The sequence below is a fragment of the Xenopus laevis genome, chromosome 1L (genome assembly GCF_017654675.1).
Source record: "Xenopus laevis strain J_2021 chromosome 1L, Xenopus_laevis_v10.1, whole genome shotgun sequence".
Taxonomy (NCBI): Eukaryota; Metazoa; Chordata; class Amphibia; order Anura; family Pipidae; genus Xenopus; species Xenopus laevis.
Window position 1 is genome coordinate 69,026,773 of NC_054371.1, and position 21,815 is coordinate 69,048,587.

The 21,815-nt window shown below is 36.1% G+C and overlaps 1 protein-coding gene across 1 annotated transcript in view; it reads right to left on the bottom strand.

Annotated features, from left to right (window-relative positions):
• Positions 1–21,815, bottom strand: part of fat4.L (FAT atypical cadherin 4 L homeolog) — a 187,427-nt gene that overhangs the window by 60,796 nt on the left and 104,816 nt on the right. Inside the window, exons 2-4 of the mRNA XM_018251147.2 lie at positions 9,937–10,068; positions 6,027–6,288; positions 3,411–3,761 (exon numbers count right to left, since the gene is read on the bottom strand). Coding sequence (XP_018106636.1) covers positions 3,411–3,761; positions 6,027–6,288; positions 9,937–10,068 — 745 coding nt within the window. The remainder of the gene's footprint in view (positions 1–3,410; positions 3,762–6,026; positions 6,289–9,936; positions 10,069–21,815) is intronic.

Here is a 21,815-nt window from a genome sequence, read left to right on the forward strand (position 1 = left end):
ATACAGCAATGATACCTGCCACCAGGTGATGCTAGTGTATTTTGATGTGTACACAATATATTCTTTAAATTCGTTTTTGCAGTGCTGTGTCACATAATAAAGCTTACAAAGCATTTAAACCTTATTTATTCGTCTCCTTCACTGAATTCACACCAATTATTCAGAAGCGATGTATCTACCTGTCTATCATGGTTGTAAATAGTGATGGGCGAAGTTATTCGGCAGGCGCAAATTCGCGGCGAATCCCTGCGATTCGTCACCGGTGAATAAATTTGCAAAACCGCCATCAAAAACGGACGCCAGTGTCAAAAATGAGACACCGACGCAGTTTCGCAAATTTTTTGCGAATTTCGCAGGAAATTCACAGATTTTTTGGCAAAGTGAAACGGCCCAAAGTTCGCCCATCACTAGTTGTAAATTCAGCTATATAGAGAATTAGCTGCAAGCTGTATACAGAATCTCTTGAAATAGTAGAAGGCTTTGAGACTTGGCATATTGTATTATACAAACATTTGAAATATATATATTTTAAAAACCTGCATAAAACACAAACATTTATAGTTTCAGTAAAAAATTAATACTTATTGGAATATGTGTTTTACTTACAAAAGTTACATGAATATGTGTTTTACTTATATAGTGTTGGTTCTGCTGAAAAACTTCAGTAAGATTTTTAGATTGTAAGCTCTTTTGGGTAGTGCCAACTTTATCTCTTGTATTGGCTATACTTTGATTTTGGTATATAATATGCTTGTTTATTCAATACACCCATTTATTGTACTACACTCTGGAATATGTTGGTGCTTTGTAATTACATGCCAATAATAATAATTCCCCTACCATGGAAAATGTGACTGAATAAGAACACCGGGAGGCACATTTATCAAGGGTCGAATTTTAAATTCATGTTCGTTTTTTTCATAAATTCGAAATTCGACTAGTCGAAATGTATTAATAAAATCAGATTTTTAAAACTCAAATTAATTTAAACAACCCGGAAACTTGAATCGGATTTGTATTATAAAAAATTGATTAAAAAAAAACTGGAATGTCAGGAAGGCTACCAACATCACCTAATTAATCCCTGGACCTCTCCCATTGACTTATACAGTAATTCATCAGATTTTAGGTGGCGAATAGTCAAATTTGAGTTCTTAAAGATCCAGAGTATGGTAAATCTCGAAATTCTAATTAAAACTCAAATCGAGTTTGGATAATTCAGAATTTGAGAGTGTTGAAATAAAAAAAAAATTCAAAAATTTTAATTATCATCATTTATTTTTTCTTGAATTTCCCCCCGAAAACTTCGAGTTTTCAACCGAAAGCTCCGAAAATATGGTGAAATTGCCTGAAACCCCTGACCCAACCAAAAATCAATGGGACTGTTCCCATTGACTTTTATGCAACCTTAACAGGTTTGAGATGCCGTGTTTTTATATTCGGGCTTTTTAGCCCTCGGGGTTTAATAAATTCCGAAAAAAATGTAAAAATCGGATTTTATAAAAAAAAATCACAAATTTTTTGGATTTCGGGGAATTTCGGGTATTCGGAGCTTAGTTAATAACCCCCTATGAATTTGTGTCTGTACATGCATAAATGTTTGTGTATTCTATGGTAATTCACTTTTAAAATTACCGCGGATCGAACATAATCTATAAAGTACTGTGTACTAACATGGCCTGATGTAAAGGCTAATAAAGTGCCACAAGTTGGATTCTGTATTTTTATCTTCTCTTAAATTAAAAAAAAATATTTACCAAAAAATATCAGACATAAATACATTTTGGGAAGCATCATAATCAAAGGTGAAATATTTCAGACAAATGTTATGAGTTGCTCGCAATGGAGCAGAATTAATTTAGTGAGAAAAAGTTATCGCATGGTTTATCACTTGAAAACTAGTGAACAAGATACAATTCAAGGGGAAAGAATTTTTCTCCTAATTCAGTTTAAGTTTTTCACATACAAGCCATGGACGAGATTCAATCTGAGATTTCAGAAAAACGTATCTTATGGTTTATCGAAATACAATTTAAGGTGAAAAAACTCTTCAGTTCCAGTTTTTCACGTGAAAAGTCATGGGTGGGATTGAATTTGATATGCGATTCAATTCAGAAAAACGTATTTCACTGTTTATCACGTGAAAACTCTATTGAAGTCTATGAGAAAAAAACTGAAACGGAATTAGAAGTAGAGATGCACCGAATCCACTATTTGGGATTCGGCCGAATCCCTGAATCCTTGGTGAAAGATTTGGCCGAATACCGAACCGAATCCGAATCCTAATTTGCATATGCAAATTAGGGTTAGGAAAGGAAAAAGTGGAAAAAAATTTCTTTTGTGACGTAAAATCACGTGATTTGCCTACACGCCCCTAATTTACATATGCAGATTAGGATTCGGTTCGGCCATGCAGAAGGATTTGGCCGAATCCGAATCCTGCTGAAAAAGACCGAATCCCGAATCCTGGATTCGATGCAAGTTGTGACATAAGCAAAGGAAGCACATATATATATATATATATTTATTACTCTCTTTAAAAGGTCTCATCTAGAAAAACAATTTCTAAAGGGATACAATATCTTGTTAAATTATGGTTTATTGTTCCCTTTATATGTTAAATAGACAGAATAGCAAGAGGCCCTTGCTTGTACACACTAACTCAAAACAGAACATTACTTCTCCTTATGTTTTCATTAATACCAGTGAGTGGGAGTTGTCATACTATTCATCTTGGTCGATGCATTCTCTGTAGCAATAATAAAGTAGTTCTATTGAGGAATCCATGACCTATACTTGGAGAATGAATGTTCTGTGTGTAAACACTGAATATACCCTTTGATTAGGCAAAAGAACATATGGGGAAAACTGCTAAGGGCTTCATTTTTCTTTGCAATTTTACTTTGACATCCCAAAATGGAAGACCTATTACAGAATACAATTTGCACCCAGGGTTACCGGTAATATATACATATTTCTGCTGTACGAACAACATATTTGTATTGTGACCTCCACCAATCGCGTTTTCACATCTATCAGCTCATTTAGTTTGTCATGTTGGCCAAAGCCTGGGAAGGCACTCACATGTATGGCCCCACATGGGGTAATTGTTCATAGATTGGGTAGCCTACATAACCATGGAAAAGCTGAGAATGTAACCCTAACCTTCTAGATATATCAAAGCCATAAAGGATCACATGACTGTTGAAGAACTGACAGGAAAAAATTATGACATACTGCAGTTTCCAAGAACCATGCAAGAAGTCACTCTAAGTTTTTATTTAAGTAAATCCCCTTGTCTAGCACCGCTCGATTTTACTCTTTCATCATGTTTCAGGTTGATGACAGCATCCCTTTATATAAAAATCCTTGATTTATTTATCCTGTAGAAGAAGTTGAACGATACATACCATCATCAGCATCTGTGACATTAAATGTGAGAATTGTTGATCCTGGAGGCAGATTTTCCATTACCGAAGCACTGTAGGAATTCAGGCTGAAAATCGGAGGATTGTCATTTACATCCAGGATGTTGAAATAAACCCTTACACATGAGTCTTGGCCACCTCCATCTTGTGCACACACAGTGAGAACGTAATACTGCTGCAATTCGTAATCTAAAGCACGCGTTACGTTGAACACGCCGGTAACTGGGTTCAGAAAGAATATGCCGTCATCATCATCATCACTAACAATATAGGTGATTTCTCCATTGACACCAGAATCATCATCCGTTGCTAATATTGCAGCAACTATGGAACCTGCAGCACCAAAAAGAAAAAAAGGTATGAATGAAATATATACACTGTTTGTAGAGCTAAAAGTAGGAGCAGTGAAACTATAAAATATATATTCTATAATTTCATTGACACACACACACCAAAATGGTGTGAAATACACATGATACCAAATCTTTATACCGGGTATGTTTTGGCCTTTGATTATAAAAAGACATCCCAAATAATTTTTTTTATTGGAAACTTTGAGGACTCAGTTGAAGACACTGTGGTTGAGCATGTCCATTACTTTTTGACAACCCACCAAAGCTTCTTCATTTTTATCTCTCTCTCTCTAGCTAAAATTACCTAAAGCTGAATGTGAAGGGCTTGAGCACATTTATTTCAAGCAGTTCAATTTCAAGTTTATTTTCAAACAGTTTGCAAATGTCCTGGCTACTGGAGAGTGTAGGGGAAAAGATATAGCCTGCTTTATATGGGCATTCAATAGTAAGGGGGTTATTTATTAAAGCTCAAATTTTTCTGGTCGGCTTTTAAAAGGGAAAGCTCAAATTTTTAGAGGAAAAAAAAATAAAATTTTTCGAGATTTGTTATATTATGCTGCCAAAAGCCAGAATCAGAAAATCCACCATCTAAGACATTTTGAGGTCATGTATAAGTCAATGGGAGATGTTATTATATTTAAAGATATTGTGGTCTGCGCTGGGTTTAGCCCGATCATTCTGGGTTTTTGGGCAAAGACCCCAAAAAACCAAGCAAGTCGGAATAAAAGTCCAAAAAACTATACGATTCGAGTTTTCGTTCGGATTTGTCGAGTTTTTTTAACAGTTCATTTATTTGAGTTATTTCATTAATAAATAAGGCAAAATCGGGGATGGTAGCTTGGTCATGCTGGTCGGATTTTAGTAAATAACCCCCTAAATGTACGTTTAAAATCCATGTTCTCAACCCAAAATATCACATGGCATTTGTGGTGCCCAACAGATCACAATGCACTTTATGAACAGGAAACTATTGTACATGGGCTTGAAAGACACAAACACAAAAACATCCTTTCTAGGTTTTGGGACATATGTGCTATAAAACCCAGTTGACAACTCAGGGGAAAAAAATTGTAAGAATGCAACATACTGAGCACATGAAAGAAATAATGCAGCTTTAATACCTGAAAACACCATTTCCTTATATACTGTATTAGATAAATCCATCACAGAAACTCTTTCATATAAAATAAATGAGCAACAAATGTTTTCTTCTTATGATTAATGTTCAATTTGATTATAATACCGTTTCGGCAAGTCTTTCTTCCCGAAAGATTCTGTACATGTGTCCAGGTTAAAATTTAAAGATGACAGGTGTATTTAATAAAATAGTACAAAAAAACCCAAAACAAATACATTCAAAAGAAAACTTAATATCGTCATAAAATATACAAGGTTGTGATCTATGTCCTTATATTGTTTTTTGTGTACAGGTAAAGTATGGGTAAAGGGGAAAAATAAGGACATTTAAAAGTGAGCAGCTAATGATCTGGTTTTGCAACAGTGAGGCTCATTTTTAAACACAGGTTAAATTTTGACGTGGGCAGTACACCATAGTAACCAATCAGTAGTTGGATTTTTTCAGCCAGCTGCAGGTTAAGCAGTGAATACAAAAAATGTGATTGGTTGCCATGGCTTACTGCACAGTGGCAAATTTGCCCAGTGTTTATAAATGAACCCCAACTAACTGCTATAGTGACCAATCAGAGATTTGCTTTTATTAATATTATATATACAGTATTGTGCTTGGACAATGAACTACACAAGGGTTGCATAATAATATGCATCTGTCTATGCTCATGGTAAGTTCATGGTATAGCTAGCTTTCGTCACAATGTAGCTCATTGGACCTGCCACCTTCAAATTATACTTATCTGCAATTGTTTGTCGGAACATGTTCTTAGTCCTATCATTATCATTATTATGAAATTGGAAAATATAACGTAATATCTAGACCATAGAGTACTGTTTGGGTAACTTTTTCATTTAGAAAATGAAAAAATGATACACAGGGGCACTGGACTAGATTTATTTCTGTAGTTGAGATAATTGCTTGTAAACAGCTTTTGAGTATTCTATGGCAAACAGCACAAACATAAAAAAATCTGCACTGACTTTCCCTCTGACATGTCTGTCTTACCAGAAGAACGGCAATTTTTAAAATGTTGATATTAACTTTTACGGATATTTATCATGATAAAGACATTTTCAAATGGTCATTGGATGAAAAATCAGAAAACTACTTTACCTGGTATTGTATCTTCTGTCACATCAAATGAGTACACTGCCCTTGAAAACTTGGGTATATGATCATTTACATCACTAACAGTGATATTGATTCTCATGTCGGAGGACTGAAGCCCATCATCAGCTCGGACAAGTAAGGAATATTTAGAACGGCGTTCTCTGTCCAGGCGTTTTGTGGCAATCAGGTCCCCTGATTCTGGGTCGATGCGGAAGCTATCATCGGCACCACTTATGATAGTGTATGTCACCAGAGCATTAGGACCCTAAAAAAAATCAATTGTGGTGTTATAATTGTTATTCCATCTCCATTGCTCCAACAGTCCTCTGCAAAGTTACCATTCTATAACTGTTCCAGATCTGGAATAAATAAAGGTTTTGAGTCTTGTATACTGAGTACAGAGTATCTATCTTTCAAGCATGAGGGTCATTATCATTTATTACATTTCATACACAGATGCACTTTATACCGCCACTGCAACTGCATACATTTAACAGAATTCAACACATAACTTGAAAACCTGGTGTAAATTATAAAATAACAAAGGACTTTTTTTTCTAATTATTCCCTCATTTATTTACATTATTCTATCCATGTGCATAAATTCTGTCATTTCACTGGGGTAATGAAAGTTTCACACAAAACTACACAAAGGGACAGTAATTATAAGAAATGTATTATAAGAAATGTATTATACAGCAGCCCACTGTAATACCAATAAACACTCTGTATAGGAGACTTAAGAGGGCCATACACAGGGAGATCTGCTCGTTTGGCGATGTCGGCAAACAAGCGGATCTCTCTTTGATATGCCCACATTGAGGTGGCCGATATCGGGCTGATCCGATCGTGGGCCCTAGGGAAAGTCGGGAAATGTCAGTAACAATTCCGGGAGTGCGGGTTGAGCTGTCAAATTCGGGACTGTCCCGCAAAAAACAGGACAGTTGGGAGGTATGCTATACAGGACATAATCTATAAGTTACTTTGATTTTAAGGTTAGCTTCCTCTTAATGTTCAACTGCTTAGGTAAGTCCTGTTTTTTGGTTGATCAGAATGAAGTACTACACAGGCCATGTACTTACAGTCTGCTTTTGGGCTGGTGGTAACTACAGGGCCTGATGCAGGCTGCACCTCCTTCCGCTGCCTAACTTGCATGTTTTGAATCAAGCTCTATTCTGCAGCTATAGCCACAATGCTCCATGCAGTGGGCAAAGTACACAAAAATCACAGATTGCAGCATTTTTTGCACTCTGCACACTGCACACTGCACACTGTTCCTATAAACTGTGACAAGACCCTATATTACAAAAGACATTTGTTTACTGTTACCAAAACATGTATAGTGAGCACCCATCCTGGACAATGGCCTCAAAACACAAGAATTTATCAGTTATGAGGGGGAAGGGCTGCAGGACATGGCTGAAATGTGCGTGAACATTCAGGGCTATTGATATTGCACAGAGCTGGTACTGGGAGTACTTTAATTAGAGTGAAACAATCATATGGCATTCTAATTACTAGAATACACCTCTCTGGGAACTGTCTAGAACTTTAGTATATTTGTTTTATTGCATGAGTGAAGAATGCATGTGTACCACTATGAGAATATGTTGAAAATATGCACTGCTGGGTAGGCCTAAGGTCTGGATTTGAGAACCTTTGAGCCTAAGGTTGCATCAAAGGCTTTCAGCATGAGCACATTCGTTCAACATCTGTGTCCAACTCGCAGGTCTTGGCCGTATATAGTATTGCTATATATTTTGTATAAATATTTTTAGAAAATGTAACCTTTCTCAAGTAACCGCATTCTTTGCAGTTTTTTTTCCTTACGTCTTTTCATTTTTCTTTTTTTTATAAAACAATCCTGCTTTGAAAGCAAAAATTTCAGAGCAACAAAATGTCTCATGAAGCAGGTAAAAATGGGAATAATCCAAACATTAAAGGCCATACAATCTACAGTTAAAATAAATATTAGATAGATTTTCTTAGCCACAAACCAAATAGAGTTTAAGTAAAGTTCATCTCCATTCCCAATTATTATTATTAGGTCCTCTATTCATTTTAGCACTTAAATTGCTATCGTATGGCCTTGTTGTGTTTAGGTGTGATCTCAGATCTCTATCGATCACTGTGCTTTTGGCATTTTTTACTAGATGACTTTATTTATCTTTGTATAATAATTGATAGATCGTCTACTTAATTACTGCTACAAGTGATTCCTGCTGAAAGATTAGCTGAATGCGTAAATACTTCCCTTGAGAGGTACAGGTGGCTTGGGATCTAGTTACAGACTGGAAATGAAGAGGGTTTGGATTTATGTAACAATACTTTTCCCTGGGTGGAATAAGACCTAATATTTCTGCAGGTCTTAAAATGTTACTAGACAATAACAATAAAATGTTATTTGAAAATAAATAATTTAAAATATAAGACTAGTGGTACATTTGCTTTAAACACAAGTGAATTATTCCACTGTATTGCAAATATAAAAAAAATGAAAAACACAAAAATGTTCTTCTGTTGGCAAATAAATTGTACAACTTGTGGTTTCAGTGGCCCCATATGTCTATTTGACATTGAGGATCTGTCTGATGCTATCAAATTAATTTTGTTTTAATAAATACAAATATATTTATGAATCAATCAATCAGAAAAGATCGATCCATAACAATGTTTAGTAAATTTGGTCCTGAGTCAAAGATTGGATATTGTACTTATCTGTGGATTGGCCACATAAAAGACATAACATTTCTGTGCCAAAATACATGGCAAGCTGGCAATAAGTTAATGCAAAGTAACTGCCGTATACGTGAACTATCCACTACCTTTTCAGTAAAGTAATACTTCCCAGTACTGTTCCCAAGCTGTGACACCAGGAGATAATGTGACTTATCCAGTATCAGAGAGGGCTGACAGCTGGTGCATAACAGACAGCTAGTTAAGGGTCATAAAAGAGGCAGTGAATGTTAAGTTAATACTTATTTTCTTGCGAAAAAATGCATTCATTTCTCTAATTTCAAATGAAATAAGGTGCAAACCATAACTATTCGCGTGAGCAAAATACAGGTCGCAAGGAAATCAGGGTCCCTGATATGCCAACCATAGCTATTTTTAATTTAAGGGAAAGACAAGTCAGAGGAAGCCAGGGCTCCTGATATGCCAACTTTAGCTATTTTTAATTTAAGGGAAAGACAAGGCAGAGGAAGCCAGGGCTCCTGATATGCCAACTATAGCTAGCTACTGTGTGATGGGAAAGACAAGTCACATACTGTAGAAGTCACTAAAAATATTGATGGATGGCATAATTTCAGACCTTTACACAGGTAAATTAATACCCAACATTGTCACAAAAACCAAGTAAGCAGCCGACTAATCCGTTTTTCTTATATATTAGAGCACTGCTGATGTATGAGTCACTTAGCTGTAGTTTCAACAATATCTTGGATAGCATATAGGTCTTTTGCCCAACATTAAGCGTTTACCCCCACAGCAATTGGTAACTCAATGGAAGGGGAACACTTTAAATTGCCCCACCCTTCTCTTACTCCACCAAATTCACTAGTATGGCAATCTCTTGCATGCTTGCACTCACCTATTAGAAAATCAATTGGAATCACACAGCAGTTAGAGATAACTGTCAAGTGAGTGCACTCATGCATGTAGGAGATTGCCATATAAGTCAATAGGGTGCGATTGACCTTAAAGGTCTAACATAACAGAGGAGAAGGCCAGGGTGGCTTACTATACAGACAATATTTTGCCTAACTTGAATTAATCAACTTGAATTAACGTGCTTCTTCTCCACATTTTATCAATAAAAATGTTACTTTTAATATCAGAATGGAGTTAAGGCTACTGATACTTCCAATAAGCATAAAATAACGCTATTTATGCAAAAGTTAAACATACGTACCTCATCAGCATCTGTGGCTGTCAGCTGCATTATTTTTGAGCCATCTCCTACGTTTTCCTCGACAGTAAGATCAAGTATATCCGTGGGAAACACTGGTGGATTATCATTAATATCTTGCAATGTAATTTCCACCTATAACAGAGTAGCAAAATCACAGTCAATAAATGATAAATTAGGAAGGGGATATATTTTAACTTAGTAGTAATCCAACTTGTGCCAAAAATACATCAAAGCAAAAACAAAACATTTATTTCTGCAAGTATCATATAATTATAACTTCTACATATTACATGGGAGTCAAAATTTTTCTTTCTGATGGCACAGTGTTCCCACCTCAATTAACCAAGACCATGAAGTATCCTTTAGACTTGTGGGAGTCTATAAACAATTGATTCATTTGCACCACAGGGACATTATACATATCCCCAGAAGAGGAAGAAGACTTGGGTGGTCCCCTGAAGAAACCCTGACATCTTTCTACTGACATGGCATGTCTAACTAGCTGGGAGTCCAAGCGGATGGATTTAAAACTTGGCCTTTGGAAGATGGTGTTAATGCCTTGAAATGCCATTTTTATTTCTTTCTCCATAGGATTCTTGGCTTCAGTTGACCATGGTTTGTATATGTTGGCACTTTATAAATAAAGGATAATAATAATTATGTCGTCTGCTCTTCTGATTTGTGTTTTAATAAAAACTCCATTTGCATTACTATTTTAAATAGCAAAAAAATATATAGATTTTATCCTAAACTCATTAGAACACTTTAATGAGCTAAAATAAATTACAAGTATTTAGAGGAGCAGTTTAAAGTGTACAATAGCACTAGGTAACTAAAATAGCTCATTTTATATCAAACACATTCAGTAGGAGCAAAGTTTTAATATATTAAAACCTGGAATCAGCTTTTGGTTTAAAACGCTCTTTGCTTTGGTCTAGTTGGACTTAATCACGAGTGAGCATAATTCAGATTCACACTCTTGGCAGGATGCTCTTTGGAAGGAGTCAGCTGAAAACATCTATTCAGCCGCTGAATGTAATTGACATACAGATGAGGTAGAATAAAACATTCTTTGATATGTTTGCACGTTGGCATCTCTCAGTGACGGAATACAAATTTCCTATTTTATATCAAATCATTGAAGGGGTTTTTTTTTTCCACGCTTGTTTCTTGAAAGCAAACAAAACTTTTACTTGAGGGCCATCCCAGCCCACTCATTTATTCGGATCTAAACAAATATCCTTTTTTTTTACATGTAATGTTTATGTACTTTTCAAATATTAACCAAAGTTTCTGAAAGATACAGGCATGGGCTATTTGCGACTTGTTTGTAGCATGCTTGTTTGTTTAACAGGCTCTCAGATGCAAGCAGGAAAGGCTAAGCTGCTTGTTTTCTTTACTGGGAGATGGGCTGTAGATGGGTGACGCCTGATAAGCAAAAAACAAAACAGCTGCTTTGTGTCTACACGCAGAATCATTTAGTTCTATACTACCAGGAGACCTTAATACTCTCTACAGCACAGGGACCACCAGGAAGATGACATTGGGCTGTAGTTTGTCTGAATTTAGCAACATTTGACCTGTGACACCCACAAGGCTAGGAATCAGTGATATCATTTTTTTTTTCTTTAAATATATTTGTGACTTCCATTCTTATTTTCCCCTCTAATTTATATGATACTCTCACATAGAAGTAATTATTATATCTATTGATTTTCATTTTTTGTTGACAAAATGTACCTTGGGTGAGTATAGTTTTAAACTCCTTATGTTGAAGTATATATACACCATGCCCTCAGTAATTCATTTAACAAAGAACCTGTAGCAGTTCATGTCTAAATCGTTCTTCTTTGATCTAAAAACAATGGTACAGCTGGACACAAATACACATATATTTTGTGTTTTCATGTGTTATCCCTTAAAATGCATAATTGACAAAGTTGAAGAGAAAAATTTATTGATAACCCAGTTGTGTGTATATGTGGGATCATTACGATCTACAGTGGCTGAACTCCCAGCTATGTACGTGACAAAAGCGGACATATATCAAATAATCATTACACAGTCCATGTTTGACCAGCTAAACACATTTGTATCTGTTATAACCCCTTACTAACTGAGGCCAACAAGATAGCACAATGGTTAGCATAGGTCCATGCTTGGCATGCTGGTTGGCAGTTTATTGAAAGCATGTGATTTGCACATGTTCTTCATAATTTAAATATTTTCATGAATTCCAGACTCCAAATTTTCTATAGCTCCCTGAAAAGACACCTCTAGGGAAGCTGAGCAGACTAATTACCCTGCCATGACTTCCGTAATTCAGTTGGGTATCCCACCATTAATCACTCTCTCTATCTCAGGTTGACATGTTTCTAAACTACCTCATTACACCACACAGGGCCAGTGCACTAATTCTCTTAAATTCATTGACTTCACCCCCCATTGCAGTGTATCTCTGTGTATTCACTTTGGCCCATGCTGATTACTCAACCATTTTCTAAACAGCTGCCCTTTATATGTTTAAACTCATTATACTATACTGACATTCCAAAATCACTGCATTATTCCATGCAGAGTACCACTTAATGCACCACCATTTGCCTGGTATGCTGTTATCTGTTTCTATGCATTAATTATATATGTGGATGAAACCCAGACCCCAAGGCACATAAAATAGTTCTTGCACTAAATCTGTTTTACTACTAGTTAAAATTTGTGGTTTTCTATGAGCCTAGACAAGACACAGATGCACACTGTTACAGTTAATATCATTATCATCATCTCTTGTTTGAAAAGGACCAAGCATGCTGGTAAACAATACTATGAGGTTATTTTAAAATAATGTAACTAATCTAAAACATGACAGGTCCAGTGGGATACTTGTGTGGGCAAACATTCAACAGGGTGCCCACCAAAAACAGATTACAGATGGTACACATATGTATACCAGACCAAATTCATGAAAATACCAATATCCTAAGTAAGCAGAAAGCAGGATATGCTGTATGTCTGTGGAGTATAAGCAAATACCTAATTGTCGGCATCAATGGTATTTTCTACAATCTCTTCTACCGTTGGAATATTTTTTTCCCCATCATTTTGATAATTTCAACAGGTCACACCCCACCCATACACGATAGATACATATTTTCAGGTCTTTTAAATTAGAATATTTAATTACTAATGCAGCATTAATACCAATAATGCTTGCAGCCTGTTGTTAATGGTCATAGTCAGGGTCGGACTGGGCCGGCGGGGCGATCTCGTGGGTCCAGCCGGCCTAGACCTGCTCCCTGCTCTTGCTGCCCAATCTCTATCTCGGGGCATCGGGTGCATCAAAAGTGGGTACGTGCATGCATGTGAGGGCATGCCGAAGGTGGCGGGTCAGGAGGGGGATTATCAGCAGGGACAGGGGCTCGGGGGAGGCACTGAGACAGCAGCCCTGGTGCGCCCCCAGTCTGACCCTGGTCATAGTTAGATTGTGAGTTGTAAAGAGACCTTTTATTGCAGGCCTCATTGCTTATCATCTTCACTTGGGGACAAATATATTAAGGATCGAGTTTTCGATTTTTTTAGCTCAAAAATAAATTTTTTGGGTTAAAAAGAACACTAGAGATTTTAGTAATTTATTATACTCTGGCCCTGGAAATAGCTTGAATCCAAAAATACACCATCTAAAACCTGTTGAGGTCATATAGTAGTCAATGGCAGAGGATGCTTGAACCATTTGAAGATGTTAATAGCCTTGATGTTCAAGCATTTTTAGAGGGCTTTGCCCTGAATCAAGCAATTCAGGGTTTTTTTTGTTAAATCTGAATCGAGTTTTTAAAATTTTAGTTATTTCCTTAAATTAGAAACCATTCGAGCTGTGAGTTCATTTGAGGTATAAAAAACTCCTCCTTGGTGTTGTTTGGTAGAGGACAAAGTGCTCAATTGTACCTAAACTGTATGTTTTTATTCCTAAATGGTTGGCACTATGTACAGAAAGGGTGACATACAGTACAAAGTTAATAACGGAAGGATGGCATGTATCACAAACACATTCTGAAACTGTTCATTGGTCAGAGCCCTTCTTGACTTTCTCACTCCTGGGGCACCCAACTGTCACAGGCTCTTCTTCACCTTTTTTACAACATTCCTGACCATGGCTTACTATAGAAATTTATAAAAGATCAAAGCACTCACATCCAATTAACGAGTGAAAAAATACTCTTTTTGTTTCATGCTGACTACAAGGAAAGCTTCCGATTTATGGATGTCTAGGAATGCTATCTGGAAAAGAAGGGAATCTAACATTAGAGACAGTCATATTTCATACTGAAGGGAACTTGAATTACGTAGGGCACTAAGTACTCCTTGCATTATCTCTCCCTGCAGGAGCATGCGTTACATTTTTGTGCCTGTGTGAAAATCCACTCAGCGGAAATAAATTCCTTAACTTGCACTTTCTTTAACATTTTATACACCCTGTTATAATGCATCTAAAATCATTATGCTAATTATTATGTAGGGTCAGATAGTCATTCATGCTCACTCCTGAGCACGTGCCACTGTTTCTAATTTTCTTCTCATATCTTATAAAGTATTCATTATTATTATTCATGTAATAATATGATTACACATACAGATTATCTTTCAATTCTTTTCACCTTTTGATAAATATAGAAATGAAAGGAGAGAGGCGGTGTTTCACTCTGGGGACTGTTGAGTTCTCTAACTTCACTCTTTGATAAATCTACCCCCTATGTGTTTGAAAAGGCAGTTGTAAGTCTCATTCCTTCTACATGTGTCAGTATCTACTAAGTTAGTATGTACTGTAAGTTCAGCTAATGGCCTTTCTTTGTTTTTTTTTTTAATTTAGGGGCCTTAAAAAATCTCTTGTTTTCTTGTGAATGTGTAAATAGTCAAAGAACAGCTGGAGAGCTGCAGGTTGGATCATACATAATGTGGCCCACACACAGTATTCCCCCCCAAAGCACTGCCACCACTAAGTACTGGCCTGTTCCAGCTGCACTGCCAGTGGCTTTAGTGTTAACTTCAAAGACTGATCCAATGATCAGGAAAGCAAAAATGTGTATTTTTTAAAGAGCCAAGTACAGAATTTATACGTAGATGTATTTGTGTGTAGCAATAGTGCTACTTGTATGCGCAGAGCTCTAAAAAATATTCTATTTAATGTAGAATCTAAAGCACCCACACCCACGTGTCAGTGCCATCGATTACTTTTCCACTCATCACTTTGATCTATGCCATGTGTTACATGGCAAAAAAAGGGTTCGCAGTACAGACAGGGAAAATAAAGAAACAACACACACATACATATAGCTGCGCCTTTAAAAAGGAATATATTTCCAAAAGAATTGCAAGTGCTCTGTAAATAATAGAGTGCATAGATGTTCTAGATAGCTGCCTGATGATAATGGGTGTAATTAGAGCTTTAAGAGAAAGCTCTGCCATAAAATAGTCTGATAAGGGCAAGCAGCAAAAACAAGACACTCGCTGAATTTCAATCTGCAATGTGTTTAAGTTAAGTCTGAGAGCCAAGGGTTAAAAGACACTTTGCCAACTGACTGAGTAAAAGACCCTTATTAAGTAAGGTACAGTAGAACGAAATAAAGAAATTTAGACTCTGGCAGTGAGTGCTGTGACATCTGGATTCTCTTATGGTTAAGAAATGGTTTTCATGTGTTTTTACTCTGTAACTTGCTTTCAATTTGTTTTCCAGTTGTGAAGTCCTGAAGGCTGGGTTGCAGGACAGGAGGACAATTATGCTGGGAAAGCAACGCTTGGTCGTGTAATTCTCTGACTACTGCAAACAAATGAACACAACGCAGTAACCCAAGGTCACATAATGACCAACTTGCATGTGAGTTACTTTAAAAATAAAAACGGTGGCCCTTTAGAATGGCCTTTGTAATTGTTTTGAAGACCTAAAGAATTAAATGTTGCCCGAAGACCTGCATCCATCACAATTTCACTTGTCCCATTGGTAGAGGTGGGTGGTTTATAAATGTCTGCAAGTGTCACGGTTTGCTTTTGTTTTACTGTCGTTGTGCTATTGCAATTTCCTTTACCCAAATTGTTAAGGAGCACAATTGGGGCAATGTAACAAATGCAATTAATAAAAAAAAAAAGCACAATACAAAAATTCTTCCCCTGCACATTTTGCGAATTTCCAAAAGTATCAAACAACTCATCCACCAGTGGAGAAAATATTAACATTAAGGGGCAGATTTATTAAGGATCGAGTTGTGTTTTCCACGAAAATCCAAGTTTCAGAGGTTATTTTTTTGTTTAAAAAAGACTCATTTTTCAAGGTTTTTTTTTTAAAAAAAACTCTACATTTTTGAGATTTGTTATACCATGACACTGGAAATAGCTTGAATCCAAAAATACACCATCGAAAACCTGTTGAGGTCATGTAGGAGACAATGTTTGAGGTCCCTTGAACCATTTGAAGATGGTAATAGCCTTCATGATGTTCGAGTTTTTTGCCTGAAAACTCGATCAATTCGATCAAGTTCGAATTTGATCAACCCCAAACTCGCTGGTTCAAGTTTTTTCCATTTGAGTTTTTTCTAAAATAAGAATTCAAGTTGTGAGATCATTCGTAAAAAACTCGACCTTTGATAAATAACCCCCACAGTAACATCGGGAAAAAGTCTAGTCAATTTTTGCCAAGTTAGTGTAAAAAAAAATGTATTGGGGAAATTTGCATGAATACAAATCAGTAACATAACTAAAGGGGGGTGGGCCCTGGCCCGGGACGTGCAGCAGGGCCCCCCGCCCCCTCCGTATGCCCAGAATCAGCCCAGAATTCCGTCAGAGTCAGTGGTGCGCAAGCTGCTGGGGGGCCCTGAGGGGGTGCGGGCCCTGGCACAATTGCACCGCCTGCTCCCCCGGTAGTTACGCCACTGATACAAATATTTGCATTTCTCAAGGTAATATTCTTCATTAGACAGTTATTAAATTGAGAATTTTAATTGCACGTATAGCATTCTTGTGACGACAAAGAGGACATATTTTTTGCTGCAAAAATAACTGCCAGTAAGAAGTTACATTCACTGTGCACTGGTGCAACCTTTAAAATGTGCACTATTTTTTCCACTGGCAGATGGTTCATTAAATACTTTCATGGGTGCATAAAAGCTCTATGAAATTCATGCAAAGCAAACAGTTTTCACTTAAAGAAATAACGATTGCCATTGCACAGACTACATATGACCTCTATATCATTCCACTACATGGGTCTGCGAATATACCCCAATACTAAGGGGGTTATTTACTAAACTCCGAATGAAAAAATCACGAAAAATGTGTGATTTTTTTTTTTTATATAAAATCAGACTTTTAAAACATCACAAATTTTTCAGAATTTATTAAACCCTGAGGATGGAAAAGTCTGAATCAGAAAATCCGGCATCTCAGACCTGGTGAGGTTACATATAAATCAATGGAAGAAGTTTCGTGCAAAACCCCGAAGTTTTCAGAGTTTTCGGGTGAAAATTTGGAAAAAATTGTGAAAATCGTGATAAAAAAATCCGAACAAAACGTAAAAATCTGATTTTTTTTTTCCCAAAAAGCTAATTTTAGGGAAAATTTAATAATAAATAAGCGTAAAAAACCAGAGCAAATTTGATCGGCGTTTGTAAAACATATCAATTACTTGTTCAAATATATTTGTAAACGTTCATTTTCTATAACCATTTTCTTTGTGTATATAGCACTGACTGATCCTCGCTTCTACTAACTAGCCTTGACAACTAATCAGTGCCCAATAAAACAATTTCCAGGTCATAATGGATTTGAAATATAAACAGATGCCCTTAACCAGTTGTCTATTTTTCAGCCCGACCAGGCATTAAAAGAGCCAATTGCTTAGAATTCCCTAATCAAAAAAAAAACATTTCAAGAAAATGCACATACAGTAGGTGTATGTACTGTAGATGTTCATGTATAGACTTCATTGGCTGTCTAAGCAACTTCAGTGGAATGAGATCTGCATGAATCTTGGGTTTATTTGTAACCGAAAGAAATGTAGCTCACAAGACAAATGACTACAAAATTGAATAAATATACCATGCTGCAAACACTAATAGGAAAGGTTGGCCCCTGTGACCCAGTTATTATAGAATAATTATACCCACCATATTGAGGTTTGTATTGTAGTAGTGTCAATTACAAGTGGAGCAATTTTCTTGCATTTCTAAAGGGGCTCCTCTCCTTTAAAACTAGCCCTGCACTATAATAAAATACTAAGGATTGATGAATATGACCAACAGTAAGGGATACTGTTTTGTCTCATATTGCATTCCAAGTCTCTGCTTCTTACTGCCTCCTCGTTTCCCCCCTATTCCCTATCATTATTTAATCTCCTGCCAGTTGTATTTAGCTCTACAAAACCAAGTAAGCTTTCTTTGAGTGCCAAAAACTGGTGTTCTTACATTACAAATAGCACAACATATTCCAGGTGTTCATCTCTCTCTGAGAGCTACAGCTTAAGCAGTATGTACATAATGTACATCTATCCTATCTCATGTGCATCGTCTGTCTTGCTATGAGAAATGGTTTGTGTGTCATCTGTTTTGCATGCATGCCAATCTCCATACCTTAGCAAAGTCTTGCATCCTGACCTGACTATTAGGTTATCATGTTACATGAGCACTATGGAGCTCACTAAAAAAAATCCAGACATTGTAGAATTACAGGAACTGTAACCTCAAAAAACAAAATCATGAATCTGGATAAGACAACTTTTTGAGTGTCTGGTGAATGACAGAACCTAGCAAAATAGTGCCCGTTAACAGTTTCAAACTGTGTATAAAGATTAGAAGAATATGCAGTTGTTTGATATGTATGGTCTGTGTGGTCTGTTGTTCTGCCCAGTCAACTAAGGTCAACGGTAATCAAATATTACCTATTCCACATAAGCTGCAATTTTATTGCACAACCTAAATTATTAGGACATGACATTTTTATAATGCTGTGGGACTCCACTACATAGCATAACAGAACTGGGAGACCTTTTCTCACTTGAACTACAATGACAGTTTTATTGCTTTCTGCATAAGGGATACAAGAATGATTCAATTAGAGTTGGTATATGCTGGCGGTCATTTATTCTATGTCAGATCCCAAAGGTATTCCTATATCCTACTGATTTTGTGAAATGTATTTTTTTAGTTAATATGTTGCAAAAAACAATGTTATTTTTCCAGTAATTCCTTTGGGTATTTCCGTATTGACCTTTTACAGAGCACCCATGGTGCATCACATTATTAGGGAAATAAACCTTCAAGGAAATGTGAAATCTACCGACCTGTAAAAAAAAGTATGACAAAACTAGAATCCGCGATTTGACCTTATTTATCAATGAAAAAACTCGATAAAATTAAAAAAAAACCCTCAAAAATATTCTTTTGCGGAACGCCCCCCAATTTTTGGTTTCTTTTAAACCCTCAATTTTCTACCGAAACTCAGCGCAGACCAGATGGAGTATTTTCCAATTCTGACTTTTAGCAGCCTCGAGGTATAACAAATCACGAAAATTTCAAGGTTTTTTTTTCCACTAAAAATTTGGATTATATAGTAAAAAAACTCGAATTTTTCAAGTTTTTGGCATTCGGACTTTAATAAATAACCCCTTTAAAGAAGCAGGTGTCCCTTGTGTGCCAATAATTCCAATACTTCCTTGCAGCAAAATGCATCCGCAAGTCTGTTACTCTTCATAAACTGGATTCAGTTGCATCAGGCACAATGACTCCTTGTAACCGCAATGGGGCTGGAATTCTGGGAATAAACGCTGAATTTTGGGAAAAATACATTCTGATTGTGCTCAAAACTGCCCTTGGGTCAATTAACCCTACTGTGTTGTGTCCATTATTTCTGTTACATACTGTAAGACAATGGAATCGAGCAACTCGTCGGTGTTGTCAACAACAGCAAACAAAAACATCCAGAAAGAATAAAAATATGTTTTTTTTAATTCAAAAAGCTATACAAAAAAAAGTTAAACAAATTGCTTCAAACTTTTACCAAACACAGAATTCATCAGAGGTCTCCTCGTAACGAAATAGGATATTCTAGTTTTTAGTTTGCGTTCAGTAAGATGTCTAATTGTATTTGCCTAAGAGGCACCACAAAGAAAATGCTTGCATATTTCTGATCACCGCATACATCTGTGAGTAAATGAGTGACTGGCAATCAGACCGGCTGATAGAAGGGAGAAGAATGTATTTCTCCTTCCATATTCTGCATATTTAACAAACATTTTTCAAGGTGCAATAAATTATTTGTTTTGATTTCTCAAGACTATTTTTAAGGTAGCCCAGGAGAATTCTCTCTGCCTGGAGTCTGGATTAAATTTTCTGTGCATCCAGAACACTTCATCATGCAGCTTAGCCAAAATCTGTTCTGGTTTGCTGGTGACTCATGCTGTAGGTATGAGAAAGCCATAATAAAGAACATTTTACATAAAATGCCAAATGCTTGGTAATTTAATCCTGAAAACAAGAAGGTACGCACTGTTTTAGAACCTTACATGGGTTAGCCTCTGCAGACATAGAGGTGTTGTCTGGAAACCGTTATTCTAAATATTACTTGCCATATCTAATTGTGCTGTTCATAACTATAGCTAAGGCCCATAATGCCTACTGAGACAGAAGCTACAAAATCCAGTGATTTTAAGATAAGAAATACGTTTTAAAAAATAAATAAATATATAATATCTATATATCTAGATCTCAATACAAACAATAAAATGTTTGCTTTAATTACGTGTTAGAGCTCAGCAATTGCGTAAATGAATTTTTAGATATGAAAAGCTCAATATTTCTTTTACCAAGCAGTATTGTTAAATCAGCCTCTTATTTTTTTCATTACTCTCTTCAGTTAGAAATTTGAAAATATTTTCTTGGAATAATACACAAATACATATGTTTGTGCTGATGCTTACGAAAATGAAGCGAATGCCATATGTAAAAAAAATCAAGCCTGGCAAGGATAACTTGACAGTAGAAGAAAGGTAAATTAGGTAGTGTATAACGATGCCGCACACATTAAAACTTTACTATAAATATAGATAATACATATTATATCTCTTTCTGGGAAATGTTCTTCACAAAATATATATGATAGCAAACAGTTTTAAAACTTAATTTGTTTTTCTTTGAGTATTTTAAAAGCCACGTCAGAAGCTTCAATAACAAGTGGTGCAAGTCAGTTTAGAAGTCAATGAGGCCACAACTCAAGCAACAAATCAAAGGGGATCTCTGTGTGAAGAGGAGCTTCTATATATATTCAACTTATCTTAATAGTCATGCATGTTGAACAGCAAAAGATATATTTTCCTGCCCTTACTGGCTCCAAGGCTGTATTAATGCCACTCAGTGAAATCCACAACATTGATTTAGTTGATTAGAAAGCCAGACAAGCCCTCTGCCATTCAGAGTTAGATAGCAGCTGTACAAAGGTAGCGCAGAGTAATGATGTATTAGTGCTAACTTCCCATTAAAAAATCAAACTCTGACACAATACCTACATGTAGAGTCTAGAGAGACGTGGGGGGGGAGTGACTTTATTTCAGAAAATGTACAGAAACATTACTTGATTATACAGTTTATTATTTTAATGAGAAAAAGCTTACATTAAATATGTTCTCAATAGTTTCTGTTTCTTTAGGGGGTTATTTGACAAAGGTTTGTGAGGTTTTTTTTATACCTCGAATGAACTCATAACTGGAATGTTTTCTAATTTAAGAAAATACTTGAATGAGAAAAATTCGAATCATTGAATTTGGGGTTTAAACCCGAATTAATCGAGTTTTCCGCCGGAAAAAAACTTGAATTACTCGAATTAATCGAGTTTGTGAGTGAAAA